At 48.2% G+C, this 19,710-nt stretch overlaps 2 protein-coding genes across 5 annotated transcripts in view; one reads left to right on the top strand and one right to left on the bottom strand.

Annotated features, from left to right (window-relative positions):
• Positions 1–10,450, top strand: part of PACC1 (proton activated chloride channel 1) — a 33,564-nt gene extending 23,114 nt beyond the window's left edge. For 3 of the 4 annotated variants that reach the window (XM_055419045.2, XM_055419046.2, XM_088845254.1), the window contains 5 exons: positions 589–740; positions 3,069–3,211; positions 4,407–4,551; positions 7,119–7,226; positions 9,029–10,450. In XM_055419045.2, the coding sequence (XP_055275020.2) occupies positions 589–740; positions 3,069–3,211; positions 4,407–4,551; positions 7,119–7,226; positions 9,029–9,190 (710 nt within the window). In that variant the 3' untranslated portion in view covers positions 9,191–10,450. Of the gene's footprint in view, positions 1–588; positions 741–3,068; positions 3,212–4,406; positions 4,552–7,118; positions 7,231–9,028 lie in introns of those variants that run through there. The other variant, XM_088845255.1, reaches the window with a different exon arrangement.
• Positions 10,451–11,556: 1,106 nt separating this feature from the next.
• The window catches only part of PPP2R5A (protein phosphatase 2 regulatory subunit B'alpha), a 68,434-nt gene continuing 60,280 nt past the window's right edge, over positions 11,557–19,710 (bottom strand). Inside the window, exons 9-13 of the mRNA XM_055419044.2 lie at positions 16,013–16,063; positions 15,605–15,724; positions 15,397–15,524; positions 14,503–14,604; positions 11,557–12,759 (exon numbers count right to left, since the gene is read on the bottom strand). Coding sequence (XP_055275019.1) covers positions 12,627–12,759; positions 14,503–14,604; positions 15,397–15,524; positions 15,605–15,724; positions 16,013–16,063 — 534 coding nt within the window. The 3' untranslated portion in view covers positions 11,557–12,626. The remainder of the gene's footprint in view (positions 12,760–14,502; positions 14,605–15,396; positions 15,525–15,604; positions 15,725–16,012; positions 16,064–19,710) is intronic.

Genomic DNA, 19,710 nt, shown 5'->3' with positions numbered 1-19,710 from the left:
TGGGTTTTACTCTCTGTGTCTGGCCCCTTTGTCTCTCTGACGTTGCCGGTGGCCGGGGTCCACGTGCAGCTCTCAGTGAGGTTAGAACAGCTGCCATCCTTGGAGCTAGGAGTGCGGCGCCTTGGCTGGGGAAGGGGAGGGATTTTGGAGATGTGACCTGCACATGTGGAGCTCCCAGTCGGAGCAGGAGATGAGAGACAGGGAGACCTGGGGAGTCCCACCGCCGAGGGCCGCCCGGTGAGCCTGTAGGCGGAGGGTGGTCCTGGGGGCCTGGCCTCCCAGCTTGGTCTCAGGGTCCCCCTGGGAGCATGTGGAGCAGGACTCTGAATGGGATGGGTGTTGCTGTAGGCACTGGGAAGGCTGCGTCCCCGGCCAGGAGAGGGGCTAACTGAGAAGGCCCTGGCCGCCTCCATGAAAGCGGGGCTTTCTGAGGGCAGGGCGTGGGGCTCCCCACCCTCTGTAAACAGCCCTTTTCTTCTTCCTCCTTTGCAGTCATCCCGGGAGTCCTGGACTTAGGTGACTGAGTGTGAAAAAGTACACATGACATGGTTTTAGGGGTGTGTTCACTTCTCCCTGTTCCCCCTCCAGGCATCGCCCTGTACCCTGGTCAGGCCCAGCTGCTCAGCTGTAAGCACTATTACGAGGTCATCCCGCCTCTGAGGAGCCCCGGGCAGCCTGGAGATGTGAACTGCACCACGCAGAGGATCACCTACATGGACCCCTTCTCCAATCAGACGCTGGTAACGCTTGTCTCCCGGGCCGGGCCGGGCAGTGCGCACCCCGAGGGTCCCCGTCTTCTTTGCCCGCTAGCCTTCCATGGCCTTGGTGTGGGTCCTCTCCCCTAGCAAACATGAGGCCGTCCTCTGGGGTCTGGCCATGGCTGGCTCGCCTGCATCCAGGGCGGCAGTGGGGCCTCAGCCTTCTCTGAGTGACCCTCTGCGATTCCCGGCAGTGTGATAAGACACCCGGTCCTGGATGGAAGGAGGCAGGGCTGCAGAGTGGAGCTGGTGTGATGTCGCCAGGCAGGCCCCATACCTGAGTGCTCGACAGAACTGCCAGGATCGTTCTGATAATACAGATTCCGGGTTCCACTTGGGCCCACTGGAATTGTGGTTCCTGGGGACGGGGCCTGGGAATCTGTGTTCGGGAGTAACAGGGGCCATTGTGAGAAGGAGCGCTGATCCAGGAACAAGGACCCCGGCCCTGGCGTTGTCGAGGCTCCGCTCAGCAGGGGAGTGGACGACGAGGGTTCTGGAGGCAAGGAAGGAATTTTGTGTATATTTATATCTTCTTCTTTGTATCCTGTATCCTTGTTTCCAAAAGGACAGGGCTGCATTAAGTTTTCCAGCTCACAGCAAGGGAGGAAAGGCTTTCTAGGCAGAGGAACTCTGCACCAAAACAAAGGGAGGCAGTGGCATGCTTGTTTGTGCTTCTGAGCAAAATTCCACAGGTGGATGTCTCTGGAGAGCCAGGGGCCCCCAAAAAGCAGCAGATGGCGAAGCTGTGGACAGAAGTACTGGCCGGACGAGGCAGCTCGCGTGTTGCGTACGGAGCAGGACCTGCCCCTTGGGTGATACGGAGCCCCCAGGTGGACCTTGAGATGAAAGAATTCCTCTGAGACTTTCTGTTAATGTGTACTCTAGACTTCCTCCTGAAATCCTGCTGGAATGACTCCCACTCCTGCACACGATAGAGTAAGGTACAATATCGATAGTAACCCTGCCCACCGAGAACGGTAGGAGGACCAGAGATTTTGAGGACTGGTGTAAAGTGTAAACAGCCTGTTGGGTCAGATCGATAGAGCAGGGCCAGGGAAAGCCCGCGCCTGAAAGCAGGTGCCACTGAGCCCCGCTGTCGTGGTGAAGGCTTTCCTCCCACTCCCAGCTCTGTGTCATCACGGAAGCCGGGCTGCCCGTTGGGCAGGTCGGGATCCTGGCTCCAGGCCCGGCAGCCTAGCCTGGCTTACAGCCCTCACGGGGCTGCTGGGGACGGTGTTTGCTTTGGGGGAAGGCCCTGGAGCCCGTCTCTGCATATGTTCGGGATGGGGATCCCTGCCTGGGCACTGGGCAGCAGAGGATCAGTGGAACTCAAGCCGGGACATCTGTGGCAGAAGGAGGAGAGCGCTGGGGGAAAGGACTCTTCATGGGAGACAAGGACGTGGAGCGCCTGGACCGCACGGCCCACTGCCTTGGGGCGTCATCCCCGTCAGCCCCAGGCTGGGGCCAGCCTGCAAGAGCCCCATTTAGGAGGAAGCCCACACCCTAGACCCGCGCTAATCAGCCCGACCCTACACTCGGAATGGAGAATTCAGGGCTGCCGGACTGTGATGTGAGACCAACAGCACAAAAGGCTGGAGAGGAGCTGACAGAAATGCCTCCAGGAAACGGAGGCTAATGTAAATGAAACAAACTGTAAGAAGTTTGAATGAGGAGCTGGACAGTACAGTGCAGACACCGTCTGGATGCCTCGCTCTCTTAGTTCCCTGGGTACCAACCTGTGCCCACTTGGATGGCGCTGCGGATACAGGCTCCCTGGCCATCTTTCCTCTTGGCTCCCCTCTGAGTGGGACGCTTACCAGGAGTCATCGTGACCCACACCCATCCAGGGCAGTTGTATTTGTTACAGTAGTTAGAGTTTAACCGAGTATCATAGAAATTCATGAAATGAGGGCTCAAAAGGAGAGTCGTTTCCGTGCAGACCGAAGCTGACTGCAGATACTGCCTCAGCTCCAGGTGGCTCCTTGCCGTCCACTGCCGTGGACTAGACAGGAGGCACCTGGTCTCCGGGCCCCGTGTCCCTCCCCGCACCAGGCAGAGCGGCGGCGAAGGAGCAGAGGCCGCGGTGGAGCTCCCCCGAGAGGCACGGCCGCCTGCCGAGGCCCGGTGCCGCCCCCGGGGTGGGACCTGTGAGGCGTGTCCTGCCTCTGCCCGGGAGGAAGGTCGAGGGGCCGAGACTCCTTTTGTCCTGGGTCGCCCGGGCCTGGTCCACTGGGGAGCCTGCCTCGGGGGGCGGGCGGGCGCGTGTGCCCGGCTCCCCAGGCTGGCACTCTGGCCTCTTTGTCTCGGCAGAAATCCGCCCTGATTGTGCGGGGGCCGCGGGAGGTGCAGAAGCGGGAGCTGGTCTTCCTCCAGTTCCGCCTGAACCAGAGCAGCGAGGACTTCAGCGCCATCGATTACCTGCTCTTCTCGTCCTTCCAGGAGTTCCTGCAGAGGTGCCCTTCAGAGCCCATTCGACCCCCGGGATCTCACTCTAGCCGTGTGCATCCCTGGGCTGGGGGGCGAGGGGGTGCGGGGAATTGGGTTGGCCAGGCAGCCGCCGGCAAACAGAGAGCCCCCTGAGAGAGTCCGGGGAGCCTGGGGGTTGTTCTGACCCCGCACACAGAGCTGGCTGCGCCTCAGAGGGTGGGCGCTTGGGTCCCCCGCTCCCTGACGGCACTGCAGAGGACAGGCCGGAGCTGCCCGGGTTCTGTGAGGCCCCGGGCGGCCAGCCTCCGCCCTGGGCTTGCGTTCCCGTGGTGTCCGAGGATGGGGGCCGGCCCTAAGGGAGGGCCCGGTGCCCGCTTGCCACCCGTTTCTAGCAGGAAGGTGCAAGTTCCTGTCCATCTTGAGACACCCCCGTTGCACCATCTCTGGGGCCCAGAGTGGTCGTGGGCGGCGGGAGTATGTCCTGCAGGGGGGCCTGAGGGGGAGGTGACTCGGGTCCTCCAGGTCCGGCGGCTCCGTTTCAAGGAGCCACGGCTGAAGGGAGGCCACCCCCCACTCCCATCCCCGGGCCCACGAGGCCGTGATCTGCCTCTGCCGGTCGCACCCGTGGCCCTGTCCTGGGGCTCGGAGCCTCCGCCTCGGCCTCTTCTGCCCCTTCTTCCGGCTGGAGCTTCCCTCCCTTCCCTGCGGACGCGGGCCGCGTCCCCTCCTTGCCCAGCGTCTCCCTGTGCCCCTCTTTGAGCGTCCTCAGCGCTGCTCTGCGTTTTCCTCTTGGCTGTGGGCGCTCTGTGACCCTTGGGTGGGCGTTGCGGATGCCTCATCTGGCCGAGAGCTCCCAAGGGAGCCCTCCCCTCTCCGGGCCTTTAGGGAGGCTGATGGCCAGTGGGGGCACCCCAGGGTTGCTGAAGCTGAGTTCTCCAGGGTGCTGGGGGGCCCAGCCCAGTCTGCAGGCCTCTTTGCCGGGAGCAGGTGGTAAACACAGGGAGGGGGTGGGGTGGGGGGGCTTCTGCTGGGAGCTCCAGGGACCACGCTTCGGCCTTGAGGCAGGTGACAGCTCCCCCTCCAGCCGAGAGGAAGGAGCGGGTGGGCCGCGTCCTGCCGGTACCAGCAGAGGAACTGGCTGGCCGTAGGGGCTGGAGTTTGAGTCTGGCCAAGTTTGAGCTCTGCCTGATTAACGCAGACCTTCCTTCTCTGTCCTCCAAGCCCAGACAGGGCCGGCTTCATGCAGGCCTGCGAGAGCGCCTATTCCAGCTGGAAGTTCTCGGGGGGCTTCCGCACCTGGGTCAAGATGTCCCTGGTGAAGACCAAGGAGGAGGACGGGCGGGAGGCTGTTGAGTTCCGGCAGGAGGTAGGTGGCGCTGGGCTCGCCTCATACCGTCCCTGGGTCCACCCTCAAGTCCCGGGTGCAGGGAAGCCTCTCGGAGGGGTCAGCTCTGCCCCGGGGTCTTAAGGGTGAGTGGATGTTCAACAGGAAGCAAGTGGGCCCGCTGCTGGGGGGATCGCTGGGTGTTTCTTCTGCAGGCCTGGCCTGCTCCAGACCCTTTGCTTTTGTCCCAGCAGCTCTCAGAGCGCACTGGTGGAGCATTTCATGGAGCCGTGCCTGTCCAGCTGGATCTGAGCTGGTTTGTAGCTCTGCTCCACTCCCTCCCACACAGCTGGCAGCTGCATTTGAAAAGAAAAAGACTATTCACAGGGCAGAGGTTAGATGCAGGGAGTGGCCTCTGAAGTGTTAGGTGCATGGTGAACCATTGGGACACAGGAGGAAAATATATTTTAAAAATCTCATCCTTTTTGTCTTTGTGAGTGTTTTAAAACGCAGGTAACGTTAGGATAATAATAGTAATGTCACTTGTAAGAGAATGATAAATGTGTTGGGTACATGCTTAGAACGCTTTGCTAACGGGAAGTGTGATACGAAAGCTTTCAGCCCTCTGACCTGAGGCCAGGAAGTATGCCGTGATCCAGGCGGGAGAGTGAGAGGCTCTTGGAAAAAGGCATGGAGCCGGGGGTAAAGGGAGGGGACCCTGGGGTTGCCTCGGCTTCAGCCCCTGAGGGGCTTCAGTCCTCCTGCCGGCATCCACGCCCGGGGCCCGACCACCCTGTGTGTTGTGTCAGTGGCTGGGGGCCTGCAGGGGCGTGGAGGAGACCGCTCTGTTCTCGCATCCTCTGCTGCCCTGTGTAGGAGTTCCCTTTGGGCTGGGCTCCGAGGGTCAGCGTCAGGAAGGGGCCGGGTTGACGTAGGAGGACCCATTCCAGCTGACGGATGGGCCGACGGAATCCAGGCACTCAGGGCCTCCTCTGGGTCTGCCCCTGCCCGCACCACGCTCCTAGGACTTCTCCAGGTGGGGGGCCTTGGGGAAAGGCTTGAAGCCAGTTTTCTTTAAGAGACAGTCCTTGTTTTTTTCCCCCTGCCATAGGTGGTGACGACCCCCTGGCAGTGGGTCCTTAAAATATTTCTCTTTTGCAAGATGGTTGTCATCGCCTGGATTTTTATACCATGCTTTTCTGCCAAGAACTCCACAAGTTCTTTCTTATCTGGCCCCTAAATCAGCTGAGAAAGGAGATTCAGCGAGTGCACCTTATGGTTAGCTCTTCACAGGCCTCCCTGGCTCCCCGGCCTCCCTGGCTCCCCTGGGAGCTCCAGCTGTGATCTGAAACCAGGGGGCCAGTCCCCCGTGAGCCTGTGCGCTGTGGAAGGCGCACATGCCTTTCAGCATTGTCTGCACGGCAAGTCTTTGGCAGGGGGTGTGAACACGCCTTTGAACAAAAATGTTTTAAAAATTATTTTCTTAATGTTTTTATATCACGTTGTAAAGTTTGAAATGCTTTTCCTGTGTGTTGTTTTATGAGAGCCTCGCTACAGTTCAGTGAGATGGGTGTTTTGTCCTGTTTATGAGTGCAGAGGAGAGCTGACTCATTTGAAAAGACCCTGATGCTGGGAAAGATTGAAGGCGGGAGGAGAAGGGGACGACAGAGGATTAGATGGTTGGATGGCATCACCAACTCAAAGGCCATGAGTTTGAGTAAATTGCAGGAGTTGGCGATGGACAGGGAGGCCTGGCGTACTGTATGTAGTCCGTGGGGTTGCAAAGAGTCGGACATGACTGAGCGACTGAACTGAACTGAAGTGATGAGTGCAGAGAGGCTCAGAGCAGATGATGGTACAGCCCGGCTCCTGCCCCTGGGACCTGTCTGCTCTCCGTCTCGCCTCCCAGCCTCTGCAGTAGCTGTAACCAGGCCTCACCAAGCATGCCTGCTAACTGTTTACGGGGAGTGCCCGGCTGGGCCAGTCTGTGAGGCTGCCCTTTGTCCCGGAAGGGTTGTAACACTCAGTTCTTCAGGTCAAGTACTTGGAAATGTGAGATTTTTATGTGGTGAGTTGAGTCTTACACAGTGCTTTGAAAATGATTTAAGGAGTACAGATACCTGGCTTCCCAGGAGGCACTGGTGGTAAAGAAGCCCGCCTGCCAGTGCCAGAGACGTGGGTTCAATCCCTGGTCGGGACGATCCCCTGGAGGATGGCATGGCAACCCACTCCAGTATTCTTGCCTGGAGAATCCCATGGACAGCAGCCTTGGTGGGCTATGGTCCAAGGGGTAACACAGAGTCGGACACGACAGAAGTGACTTAGCATGCACAGGTATCTAGTGACAGATTTCGGTGACAGTCCAAAACACCTACTATCTACTGCAGACCCTGCCTGTTTCTTCCAGAAACTATGGGAACCAAGCTGAAGCCAGGGCTCTGGGACCAGTCTCAGGACATTGTGTTGAGGAGGTTTTTGTCTCTCTGCCTCCAAAAGATGGAGCAAGGGGAGCCGGGGTGTCAGATCCCCTAAACTGCCCTTTCCTTCCCTGGAGCCCCAGCCAGGGTGGCACACAGGCAATAACACTGCTTTCTTTCCTCTGTACCCAGACCAGTGTGGTTAACTACATTGACCAGAGACCTGCAGCCGAGAAAAGCGCTCAGTTGTTTTTTGTGGTCTTTGAATGGAAAGATCCTTTCATCCAGAAAGTCCAGGATGTGAGTATTACTTAAGGTGTTGACCGTGAGCTTCCTTCCTGGGCCGTTTAGGCTCATGCTTGCGGGCCGTCCTCATCTCCTTCCGTAGTGCTGATCTGCCGCTTGTGTATGACATGCATGTTCTGTCTCATTTGCATTTAATCTCATCTTCAGCTCTAGACTGTCTTCCCTGTGAACATGGGGGCTTCATCTTTGTTCACCATTTAAGTGGCATCCTGCACGGTGCTTAGTCCAGAGCAGCCACTGAGCAGTGGTAGTGAGTGAGTGCAGTAGAAAGCATGAAGTTAATCATCTCGTTACTGCTGTTGGAAGCCTTTTTTTTTTTAATTGCTTCTCTGTAGAATAAGAATCTTTTATTTGTCATAAGTCAAAGTAGAAAGGTACTCTTCAGGGGACTTCCCTGGCAGTCCAGTGTAGTTAAGACTCCATGCTTCCAATGCAAGGGGCGCTGGTTTGATCCCTGGTCGGGGAACTACGATCCCACCTGCTCTGTGGTGTGGGGCCAGAAAGGAAAAAGAAAGGAAAGGTACTAATCAGAAATTAAAGAGAGTATCAGTTAATGTCATATTCTAGACTCATCGCCTCAGAAGGCAAGGAGTAACGGGACAGCTTTGCCAGAACATTCCTGAGACGCCATCCACCAGAGCTAGTCCCGTATCTGATAAGCAGATTTTAAGATCATCATAAAGTATCGTGATGTGGTTGTGGGCTGGGGGAAGACACCGCAGAGCTGAGGCTCAAACACGGAGGGTCTCTGTGACGAGGTGTGTGATCCCACCACACTGTTGGTTGTGGGCCTGGCTGGGCCATGCACACAGTAAGTGTGTGCGAACTCCCTGAATAAAAGACGCCACATAGAAGAATGAGCGCCTTTAGCTCCACAGGGGAAATGTGTGATCAAGCATTTTCTAACCTGCTGCATTCAGTGTTTTAAGTCCTGTTACGGGCCACTTAAAGCCCTGAGCTCAAGGTCCCTTGACTTAAGTCGTCCGTCAGGTTCACAGCCGTCCTGAATGGTGGTGGTGGAGTAACCGCTTTCATAGATGAGCCCAAGGTCCCCCTGCCGAACTGGGACTTAAAAGTGCTGTGTATTGACCAAGTGGGGAACTCAGACATAACAAGCCGTTACCTTGGCCTTGAAGGAGTTTCAGTCGGTCAGAGGACCGTCTAAGCCATAAAGGAAGTAATTGCAGACCGTGAGAAACTGCCAAGGGAGATTGTGGGAGAAATCTCTCTGCTCACATTGAGAGGGTTTGGCTTAGTGGTCAGCGGAAGCTGTGAAGGGCCTGGAAGGATTAGTGACTCAGGGAAGCAGCCAGGGCAGTTGAGTCGGAAGGGCCTGGCCTGCAGGCCGTCAGTCAGTGTTGTTTGGAAGCAAGGTCACATTGTGAATTAGGCCAGAAATTTAAAACTCTGCACTGATTATCTTATTTGTGCAGAGCTTTTTTGAAAAATTCTTTTTTTTCTTTCAGGATCACTCTATTATCAGGAGGGACTAGTATTTTTCTCCTCAAACTGGAGCTATGAACAAAGTATAGAGTTATGGCAATTTAATGATTTTTTGGCTGCACCAAGTGGCATGCCAAATCTTAGTTTCCTGACCAGAGATTGAACCCACGCACCCTGCTGTGGAAGCATGGCGTCCTAACCACTGGACAGCCAGCAAAGTCCCGAGTTATGGCAGTCTTAAAAACCAGTTGTTTTTCTTGTTGTGCCGGTAATTTGGGGGGCTCTTTGACAATAACACTGAGAATCAAAAACGGAAGCCAACTGAGGAAGTTGTGTTTGTTTCCATTTCACAGATAATCACCGCCAATCCTTGGAACACAATTGCTCTTCTATGTGGGGCCTTCTTGGCATTATTTAAAGCTGCAGAATTTGCCAAACTGAGTGTGAAATGGATGATCAAAATTCGGAGACGATACCTTAAGAAAAGAGGTCAGGCAACAAACCACATAAGCTGAAGTTGCCGGTGTTATTCGTATAAACTGCCCGAGTTGATGGAAGTTCTCATCACTTCCACTTTGGTAAACCAAGCTGCCAATGATCCAGTCCTCACTTGAAGAAAATGGGCTTTGCCGGGGGCCCAGCCTGTCTCACTGCAGCTTCTAACCTGGCCCCCCGACGAGACTGTCTTAGAGCCCAGTGGAACAGATCCAGCGGATGACCTAAATGTTAATTTAACTATTTAAATTATTAATGAACATTTTTTGACATATGACATGAATATGTCAAATGGAAGATGGACTCAGAATCCAGTTTTCTGAAGGTTTGTGGAAGCCGTCTTCCTTCTTCCTTGGTTTGGTGTATAGTTGATTACGGTCTGCTCGTAGGTTTTCTCCTTGAGATTTTTTTAAATGAACAGAAGTGTGACTTTCTTCTCCCCCACTGGTGATTCTCTGGCAGTGGAGGTCAGTGTGGAACCAGTGTGCTGTTCACGAGAAACGCAAAACCCCTCATATCTCTGGTGCCATTTGCAAGTCTCTGACATACTCATGTGTTAAATATTAAATGAGACTGTTTTTTAAAACTACTGTGGAAACTATAGTAATTAGGTCGCTTGTGGACTGAGCAGCCACCTACCTGTCTGGTTAGAATATTGACTTGATGCATGTATGAGTTTGGCTCGATTAACATGCAGAAGCTCTAGGACGTGTGTGCAGAGTAGGTCCTTCCTCGGTGTGTTTTGATGAGTTCATTAACAGGTGAATAAAAGTTAGGTTAATAGAGAAGGAATCAGTGAGCTGGTGTGCACATCTGCTGCATCCGTAGGCACCGGTATGCTTTCATCCCGTGAGCCTGGACTCCCAAGGTACGTCACAAGCACGTGCAGGAAAGGGCAGGGTGGGCAGGAAGTGGCGGTGAAGCTCCGTGAATAAGCTGTGGTAACTCTTCTGTCCTGCAGCCCACCCATCTGAGAAAGGCACACTCAGCGTAGACCCTCAGAACTTTCAGCCTAGCCTGAAAGGAGTAGTGTCTGGGAATTTTTCACATGGTAGCCATCGACTGATTTAAGGTTTTGGAAATTATTTTGGGGAGTTCTAAACTGTTTACATGCCCTTTGCATCGAGAGGACTTGGGTAGCACTTCTTCAATTTCATAATTTGGTTTTAGGTAATTCAAAAACTCCAGTGTATGAGGGGGCCAATTTTAATCTCATGTCTAACTTGGCAACAAACTGTGGTTTTTGGTTGAATTATTAAAAGTGAACTTGTGTAAAGAAATACTCCGTGCTAGTTTTCTGTGGCACCAAAGCAGGCATACAAACTTTAACCGAGGTCTTGTAACACCTTTCTGTAAGTCAAATGCAAAGCCTGGCATAGAAACTTACATTAACAGTATTGAAAAACAAGTGTGTGTATTTTTAAAGTATTTCTAAAGTTGACACACCATTTTCATACTAAGTATCTCAAAAAATTGGCGCCAATGAACATACTGAAACTGCACTTCCTGTTATTTTAGGAAGTTGAGAGACCTCTTGAATATGCTTTAGAGTGAGTACCTAGGTCGGAAGTGAGTTAACAGCTATTAACTGCAGCCTGCCAAAACCTACTCCAGCTGCTCTTAGTAAAGGATACATGCTTAGGCCAACAAAATAAGACATTTAGACCCAGCCTTCACTTGCAGGGAGGCTGGGTTTGCCTTTTGTGGTGTTCAGTAGTAGGATCCCTTTTCCTCTACGTGTGCTGCCCCCAGCTGTCAGTAATCCTAGCTGGCCTCAGGTGAGCGTGGAGCGTTGGGCTTCAAGAACACTGGGTCTGGATGGTTGTGGTAAGGCTGCCACTTGGAAACAGTGTAAAATATGAGCCATATCCCGAAAGGACATTTCTCCTGGGGTTGTTTTCGCAGTGACCTAGGAATAGTGTGCTAGAATTTTTGCTAGAGTTTTTTATGGTTGTGAAAGAGCAGAAGCAGATATCAGTAGTTGAAAGCCTGCTAACAGGCTAATTTGTGGCTAATTTCTGCCACAATCTCCCTGCCCCCATAAAAAATAGTGCCATTACTTACAGATTTTGAGACTTTGCTCCTGGGTCTGTTTTAATTAACACCGTGTATGTGTGTATACACATTTAAGGTAAGTTAAACCCATCCTGTGAACATAAAGGGACATGAAGGAAGATGGAGAGATATCCTCAAATTCAGCAGTTTATGTACAAATTCCGTAAAACAGAAAACTTAGGTAAATGGCTGGAACACTGGACTCTGGCACACAACCTGCAGTTTGCCTTACAGGTTTTCTCTGTATACATGTATGCACATAAGTATGAGTGAATAGAGCGGGCGGGCTTCTGGATGGCTCAACTCAGTGCTGAAAAAAGCAAAGGTGACATAAGGCAAAATACAAACATAGACTTTATTAAATGCTGCTCAATCCCCCAATAAAGATCTTTCATTACAAAACAGTTTTCCACACAACTGCAAGTTAAGAGATTGGAATGGTACTCTGATAATAAAATGTGAGAAATACTTGACCAAGTAAAAACATACATGACTTCCTATAGGCTGCCTTTTCAGAACCCTACAGAGGAAGCCTACCGCATTTCCTTTAAGTAAAGCCAGGCAGTGACAAGGCGCGCTCTGCACCACCACACCGTGGGACTCAAAGCCTCCATCCCTGTTGGGGGCGCCGGAGAAGGGCAGGCTGTGAGGACTGGGAAGGCCCTGCCTTCAGCCTTTGGAGGGAGAGGAGGAATGAACTGAGAGCAGGCCGTGTTCACCGTGCTGCCTCCACTAGTCTGTGCTGTCACCCTGGGGAGCTGCAGATGAAGGGGGAGATTCATAAGGACTGATCTGAAATCTGGTTTACTTTCCCAGCTGTTATTTATAATTTGTGCTTTTAAAAGCCTGGAAATTAAGTTTTTGCTCAAATTCCAGAGTACAGTAATATATCAAAAGGAAGGCTTAGGGCAAGTAGTTCCCTCCATCATACTTCTGGGAGAGATGGAGGAAAGGATAAGAATTACACCTTAGTTTTAGTTTAGGAAATAGTCTTTTTCCTAGGATGTAACTAAGGTCTGCAGCGATGTGAAAAGCACATTATCAAAGGGAAAAATATACAGAGCAGACTACTATGCCTATGTGCAACACAACCAAAACCAGGATTCAAGTCATGATTCTCACCACTCCCATAATTATTTCACTCATATCACATCGGTGATAAAGTTCATCCGTTTCTGTGAAACTTCAGAAGTGACACAAATCAATGATTAGACAAGGGTTACAATATACTGTGGCCAGGATACAGCACAGGGCTATGTTTAGTCCATATATTTTTTCATTTACAGTTGCCAGAAAAAAAATTGGCCTTTTAATTATATTGATGAGGTTTGTTTCATAATTTTTACATATTTCAAAAACGTGTACAAAACTGCCTAGCCAACAGAGGTGGCAGGCTTTTTTTTATTCATCATTTGTATTGCTGAGAATACTGTGCATGTTGTAAGCACTGTTCTGCTTTTCTAAAGCTTTCTTTAGCTTTAGCTCCTCCAGTTTTTTCCATAATTCTTCTCGTTCCAATTCCTTCTTTTTCTCCCTGTAAACAAAGCAAGAATTTTGTAGTTAGAAACTTATTTCATAGCTTGAAGAAACATGCTGTCTGGCAGTTTGCTGGAAAATAGACTACTGACTCACACATTACTTAAACCCCTCCACCTGAAGCATCTGAGAGGTTTACCTAGGGCACTGCGTTATTTGCATTACTCTCTCCTGTAATTAACCTGTCCGTGCGTCTCCTGCACCAACTGAAATGTATCACCATCGCCACGGCCACTGTATTAGTGCCTCATGGTTGACAAACCACTTGTAACGTGGACTTGGCCACGTAAACCGCGTGCAGTGGCTGCAGTCGTCATGATCGCTCTTTTGCCACCAGACTGACGGGCTGGCCATGAGTCGGTCTGGGGCCGTTTCCTGGTAGACCCACATCCTTCGGCATCCCATCTCTAGGCTACCAACCAGTCTGTGTCGTACTATCTCTTGTCTCACATGTCATATGGAAACTTTAAAGTGAATAATCTTTTAAAAAACCCCACAAAACTCAAAACATGTTGCTTCAACTATTAACACTTAATTTCAGTTCTAAAGAGAACATTTTTTAATAACGTGGACCAGACTATTCTGAGGGGCTATATAAATGTGTGAAAAACCCACAGGCTTACAGTTCTGCAGTTACATATGCTTTAAGGGGACAAAAGTGCTAATTTATGCAGATAGTAAGATACAAGGATCAGTCTTAGTTATATGAAATACGCATTTTTCAATGTAAGTTTCATATGATCCCAGTCATCTCTTCTTCCTATTGCTTCTGGGGCTCTTAACTACCTAATTTGTATTCCTGCCTGAAAGGTGCTGTTTAAAAGAAACAACGCATTTAGTTAGTTATTGATGGACTAGGATGACCTTGAAGAAGACAGATCCTTTCTCTACTTGACACCAGAAAACCAGGACTAGGAACTTACAGTCAAAGCAGATCAGTTTTTCCAAACATAATAGGTGATACACTTATTAGAAATAAATGGGCTCAGGTACATCAGTTATTGTCCACCTTAAGTTTAAATATTGTGCAAGGAACAAACAGTTAAAGAATAAGCTCACTATGGAAGCCCACGTGAACAAAAGCAATTCTCACAAATGTAAAAATAAAATTGAGTAAAATAGTACTTAAAAATATAAAATGTATTTCACAATGTAGACGTTACCAAGACTGATGAAGTCTAAGGCTCACAATAAGATCAGAATTTATGATCCACATTAAGATTATAATCTAACCATTAGGAGTTTACCGGCATATGACTTTAACGTGTTTATTATTGTTGTTGTTATTGTTTAATCTCTAAGTCCAACTCTTTGCAACCCCTGGACTGCCAGGCTCCTCTGTTCACATGCACTGGCAGGAGGAATCTTTATCCTGAGACACCGGGAAGCCCATCAAGTATTTATTATGCTAAACTGCTTCAGTCGTGTCCGACTCTTTGTGACCCCCTGGACTGTAGTCCTTCAGGCTCCTCTGTCCATGGGATTCTCCAGGCAAGAATACTGGAATGGGCTGCCATTTCCTCCTCCAGGGGATCTTCCTGACCCGGGGATTGAACCCGTCTCTTGTGCTCCCTGCACTGGCGGGCAGGTTCTAAACCACTACCACCACCTGAGGTGTTCAAACTGTAATGACTGATGTAACTGGCTTTTTAAACATCATTTTAACTCAGAATATCTTATTGGACTGAATCACATTCATCTAAAATGTACAGTTAAGTTTTTAATTGAAAATGTCAAATACCTTTGTCTTTCAGCTTTGTATGAGCTAGTAAGGTCATCGAAAAGCTTGCCATTCATCTCCATGAGGGTCTTCAGCACATTGTACACCAGTGCTACAATGGTCCTAAAAGGAAAACAAGCCAGTGGTGGGTTACTGATACTACCAACAGATGGGAAATGTAACACTATCATCTCTGAAATGGCTTTTGACACTGACTGACTCAGTCAATCCACTAGTGAGGGTAAACTGAAACTCAAGAAGTTCAGTAATTTGTTAAAGGTCACACGGCCAGTGGTAGCAGAGATGGTCTATCTGATTGCAAAACTCATGTCCTTCCCACTGTGTCATGCTTGGGTTAAACCCTAAAAATGTTATGGCCAGCTTCCTGTCTGCTCTAGGGTCTACTATCACAAATCCTGAATAACAGCATTAAAAGCAGCTGAAAAAGATGCAATTACTATGACTTGTAAGAAGAAAAGTAGACAACAGGATAAGGATTTTACAGAATTTAGAACATACACAATCTAAACATCACTGACATGACCCTGAGCACTGACGCTTCTCCCTGGGCTAAGCCAGCTGAGATGTGAGTCTGGATACTGGCAGAATGTCACACCAGACAGTCCCTAGATTTGCAATTCTAATCTGAAACTAAGAATATGCAGGAGTTCAGAGTTTTTAAGGATGAGCCACCCCATTCTTTTCATTTGGCCCTGCAATAAACCTTTTGGCTACAAACAAACATACAGACCCACATATATGTACAACTTCATAAAACTCATTGCACAACAGAACCATGTGATGTTACCTTGGGAGTTTCAAATCTGTATAGGTTTCCTATGTATGGGTTATGAGATCAAATGACAAAGATGTTAGAAAAACAAAAATGACACAATCAGCATAAAAGACACTTACGGATTCCAGTGTTCTTTGGAGATTTTGTACAAACTGCCAAACATAATTGGAAGAATTTTATCAATATTCTCCTCAATCAAACTAAGAATATATTCATTGTTCCAGAAGTATAGTGCCCTTTCTGCAACCTAAAAAAGACATTCAGAAACATCAAAACTAAGAAAAGTAATAGTATAAAATAAAAATGTCTTCACTGAAAACACCATACCTGAAAATGAGAACTGGATACACACTTGGATATCTGCTTAAAAAGGGGCTCTTCAATTTTTTTGAATTGTGTTGGTTCAATGACATCTAAGATTTCTTCAATTTCTCCTAAAAACATCACCTAGGTTAAAAAAATTTTCTTTTAAGAAACATAATATGACAAATTATATGATGTTAATATACAAAACACAAATGAGAAGATTAACCTACAAATTAAACAGTGGACGAAAAATATCTTGACAGTATATGATGCAACTTACTATAATGTACAGCTCTTCCACCAAGTTTCTCTAATCCCCACAGAACAGTTCCCACTTGGAACTTCCTTGCAACCCAAGAAGCACGATAAAATAGACCTGAGATTGAAAAGTTTTAATAAAATGGACTGTTTTTGTTGAACAAAACTCACTTCTTTCTGACTGCATGTTTTTGGCCAAAATTTCAGTAATCCTCTGATCACCTGCAAAAAAGGGAAAAACTTGGCATGAATTAAGCAATGAAGCTGGCTAACCTCAAGAAATTTTAAATAACTATGATAATATCAATATTCATTCTGAAGTAGAAGAGTATTATTCAATACCTCTGCATCTCCCCTTACTCTGCTCAGCTTTATTTAGGCTTTTACCCATTCAACAGATACTTGTTGAGTGTCTTTGTACCAGATACTGCTCTAGATCAGGGACACACTGATGAATAAGACGAAGATGGTCCCTGATTTTCATGAAGCAGGAAGCCTGACATAGTTAGCAATTAAACTTGGGCTACTTCCTACTAAGTAAGTATGAGATAATGACTTGGTGGGGTGAGGAAGGGAGGTTATTTTACGGAGAAATTAAGGAACAGATAATTCCTATTTTTTAAACCATCATGAAGCACCCCCAAAAAGCCAGAAAGCTTCCAAATTTATTTCATGGCTAGCACAATTTTGATAAGCCAAAGACAGTGAGACAAGAGGTCATGAATTCAAGTAAACACAGTTGTAAAAATCTGTATTAAACTGAATATAACAGTATATAGGAAAAGGAGTACGTCAAGGCTGTATATTGTCACCCTGCTTATTTAACTTCTATGCAGAGTACATCATGAGAAACGCAGGGCTGGAGGAAGCACAAGCTGGAATCAAGATTGCCGGGAGAAATATCAATAACCTCAGATATGCAGATGGCACCACCCTTAAGGCCGAAAGTGAAGAAGAACTAAAGAGCCTCTTGATGAAAGTGAAAGAGAAGAGTGAAAAAGTTGGCTTAAAGCTCAACATTCAGAAAACTAAGATCATGGCACCCGGTCTCATCACTTCATGGCAAACAGATGGGGAAAGACTGTCAGACTTTATTTTTGGGCTCCAAAATCACTACAGATGGTGACTGCAGCCATGAAATTAAAAGACGCTCACTCCTTGGAAGGAAAGTTATGACCAACTTAGACAGCATATTAACAAGCAGAGACTATCTTGTCAACAAAGGTCCGTCTAGTCAAGGCTATGGTTTTTCCAGTAGTCATGTATGGATGTGAGAGTGCTGAAGAATTGATGCTTTTGAACTGTGGTGCTGGAGAAGACTCTTGAGAGTCCCTTGGACTGCAAGGAGATCCAACCAGTCCATCCTAAAGGAGATCAGTCCTGGGTGTTCATTGGAAGGACTGATGTTGAAGGTGAAACTCCAATGTTTTGGCCACCTGATGCGAAGAACTGACTCCTTGGAGAAGACCCTGATGCTGGGAAAGATTGAGGGCAGGAGGAGAAGGGGACAACAGAGGATGAGATGGTTGGATGGCATCACTGACTCAATGGCCATGAGTTTGGGTAAACTCCGGGAGCTGGTGATGGACAGGGAGGCCTGGCGTGCTGCGGTTTATGGGATCGCAAAGAGACACGACTGAGCGACTGAACAGTATATTAACAGAATAATACTATCTACCCCATAAGTTATTCCAGAAATTCCAGAATGATTCACTCATTATAGGTTAAAAGGGATGAAAAAAAGAAACCCAAAAAACTATATGATCATCTCAAAAGATTTTGAACAGTTGTTTGATTGACTGTATATTTTGATAACAATTTTGTAAGCCTGAACTAAGAATTTATCAGAAACCATCAGCAATCAACTTATATAATGATTCCTGGAAACAGGCAGTAAATCATTTGGGTCTGGTGCTTTGGTAGAGGTAAATCTTTGACAGCCTTTTAAGTAAGTTTATAGTTACTGGTCTTGTCCAGTAATGAACACTCATTAAAATTAAAACTGGGGAAGAATACTGTTCTGGAGCTGATCCAGTAAGAAGAATTTGATAAATACTGTTGGAAAGGAATACCAGAATTATACTTATGTATGCTGCTGCTGCTGCTGCGTCACTTCAGTCATGTCCGACTCTGTGTGACCCCAAAGAAAGAAGCCCACCAGGGTCCCCTGTTCCTGGGATTCTCCAGGCAAGAACACTGGAGTGGGTTGCCATTTCCTTCTCCAAATATATTGCCTAAATGTATATAAATATTAAAAGAACTGAAAAAGTACTAAAATGAGTAGGAAAATTCAGTATGTGGTTAGATAAAAGATAAATATATAAAAATCAATACCTTTTAAAACAAAATATCAGTTATAATAATTAAATAATAATTAAAACAATAAGGTATTAGCATGGAAACTGACAGAAAAGGTATGACACAGAGGAGTGTCTAGACAGACTCAAGTATATACAAGGTTTAATATATGACAAAGGTGGCATTTCAGTTCTGGAAAACAGCTAAATTAGTCAATGAATTGGTGGTACTTGAACTGGTGGGTCACCAGTTAGGAAAAAATTGTAGCTCCTGTGGGAGGCAGATGCCTGAAAGAATCTCCTATGGTCCTGACTTCCTGATTCACCTTTTTGTGTAGTTGAGCCCTTCCCTTAAGTGTGCACTGGCCTGGGGACTTGCTTCTAACCAAGACAATGTGGCAAAAGGGGCAGAATGTCACTTCCGTGGGAAAATTACAAAAGATTGTGACTTCCACCTTATGAATAGACTCTCCTGGGCCTTCTTGTCTTGCAAGCTTTGACAGAGCAAGTTGCTATGCTGGAGAGGCCCATCATGCTAAGTTGCTTCCGTCATGTCCGACTCTGTGCGACCCCATGGGACTGTAGCCAGACAGACTCTGTCCACGGGATTCTCCAGGCAAGAATACTGGAGTGGGTTGCGCTGCCCTTCTCCAGGGGATCTTCCCAACCCAGAGATCAAACCCACGTCTCTTATATCGGCTGCACTGGCAGGCACGTTCTTTACCACTAACGCCACCTGGGAAGCCAGACAGGCCCAAGTACCAAGGAACTGAGGGTGGCTGCTCGCCAACTCCCAGTTAGGAACAGCAGTCCAACATCACGTGAAGAACTGGATGCTACCACCAACCATCACATGAACTCAGAAGCAGCTCCTCCCTCATCTGAGACTTCACCCGGCCAACGCCTTGACTGCAGTCTTATGAGAGACCCTGAGGCACAGGACCCAACTAAGTCGTGCCTGGATTCCTGACTCACAGAAAATTATTTATTCCAATAATAAATGCTTGTTGTTTCAAGCCACTAAACTTTGTGACAATTTGTTATGCAGCAATAGAAGACAAATATAATTTCTTACCCTTGTCACATGAAAATTTCATTTTCCAATAGTGTGGTGGGTTGAATGGTGGCCTGCAATCAGATATGTTCATGTCCTAATTTCTATGAAATCTATGAATGTGACTTATTTGGAAAATGGGTCTTTGCAGATATAATTAAGGATCTCAAGGTGAAATTATTCTGGGTTATCTGGATGGGCCCTAAATCCAAAATGACAAGTATAAGAGATAATATTGGAAGAGAGACAGAAGAAGGGGTAGCAATGTGATATTGGAGAGATGCAGCCACAAACCAGGAATGCCTGGAGACACCAGAAACTGGAAGAGGCAAGGAACCGAATCACCCCTAGAGCATCTGGAGGGAGCGCAGCCCTGCTGCGCTGATTTTGGACTCTGGACTTCAGAACTGTGAGAGAACACATTTCTGTCATTTTAAACCACCAAGATGGTGGTAATTGTCATGGCAGCCTTAGAAAAACATTATAGATGGAATAAAGTTTTTACATGTAAAAACTAA

The sequence above is a fragment of the Moschus berezovskii genome, chromosome 17 (assembly GCF_049115385.1).
Source record: "Moschus berezovskii isolate FMDL1 chromosome 17, NW_MosBer_1.0, whole genome shotgun sequence".
NCBI lineage: Eukaryota > Metazoa > Chordata > Mammalia > Artiodactyla > Moschidae > Moschus > Moschus berezovskii.
Note: the sequence above shows the minus strand (reverse complement) of the source record. Positions and strands in the feature narration are given on the sequence as shown.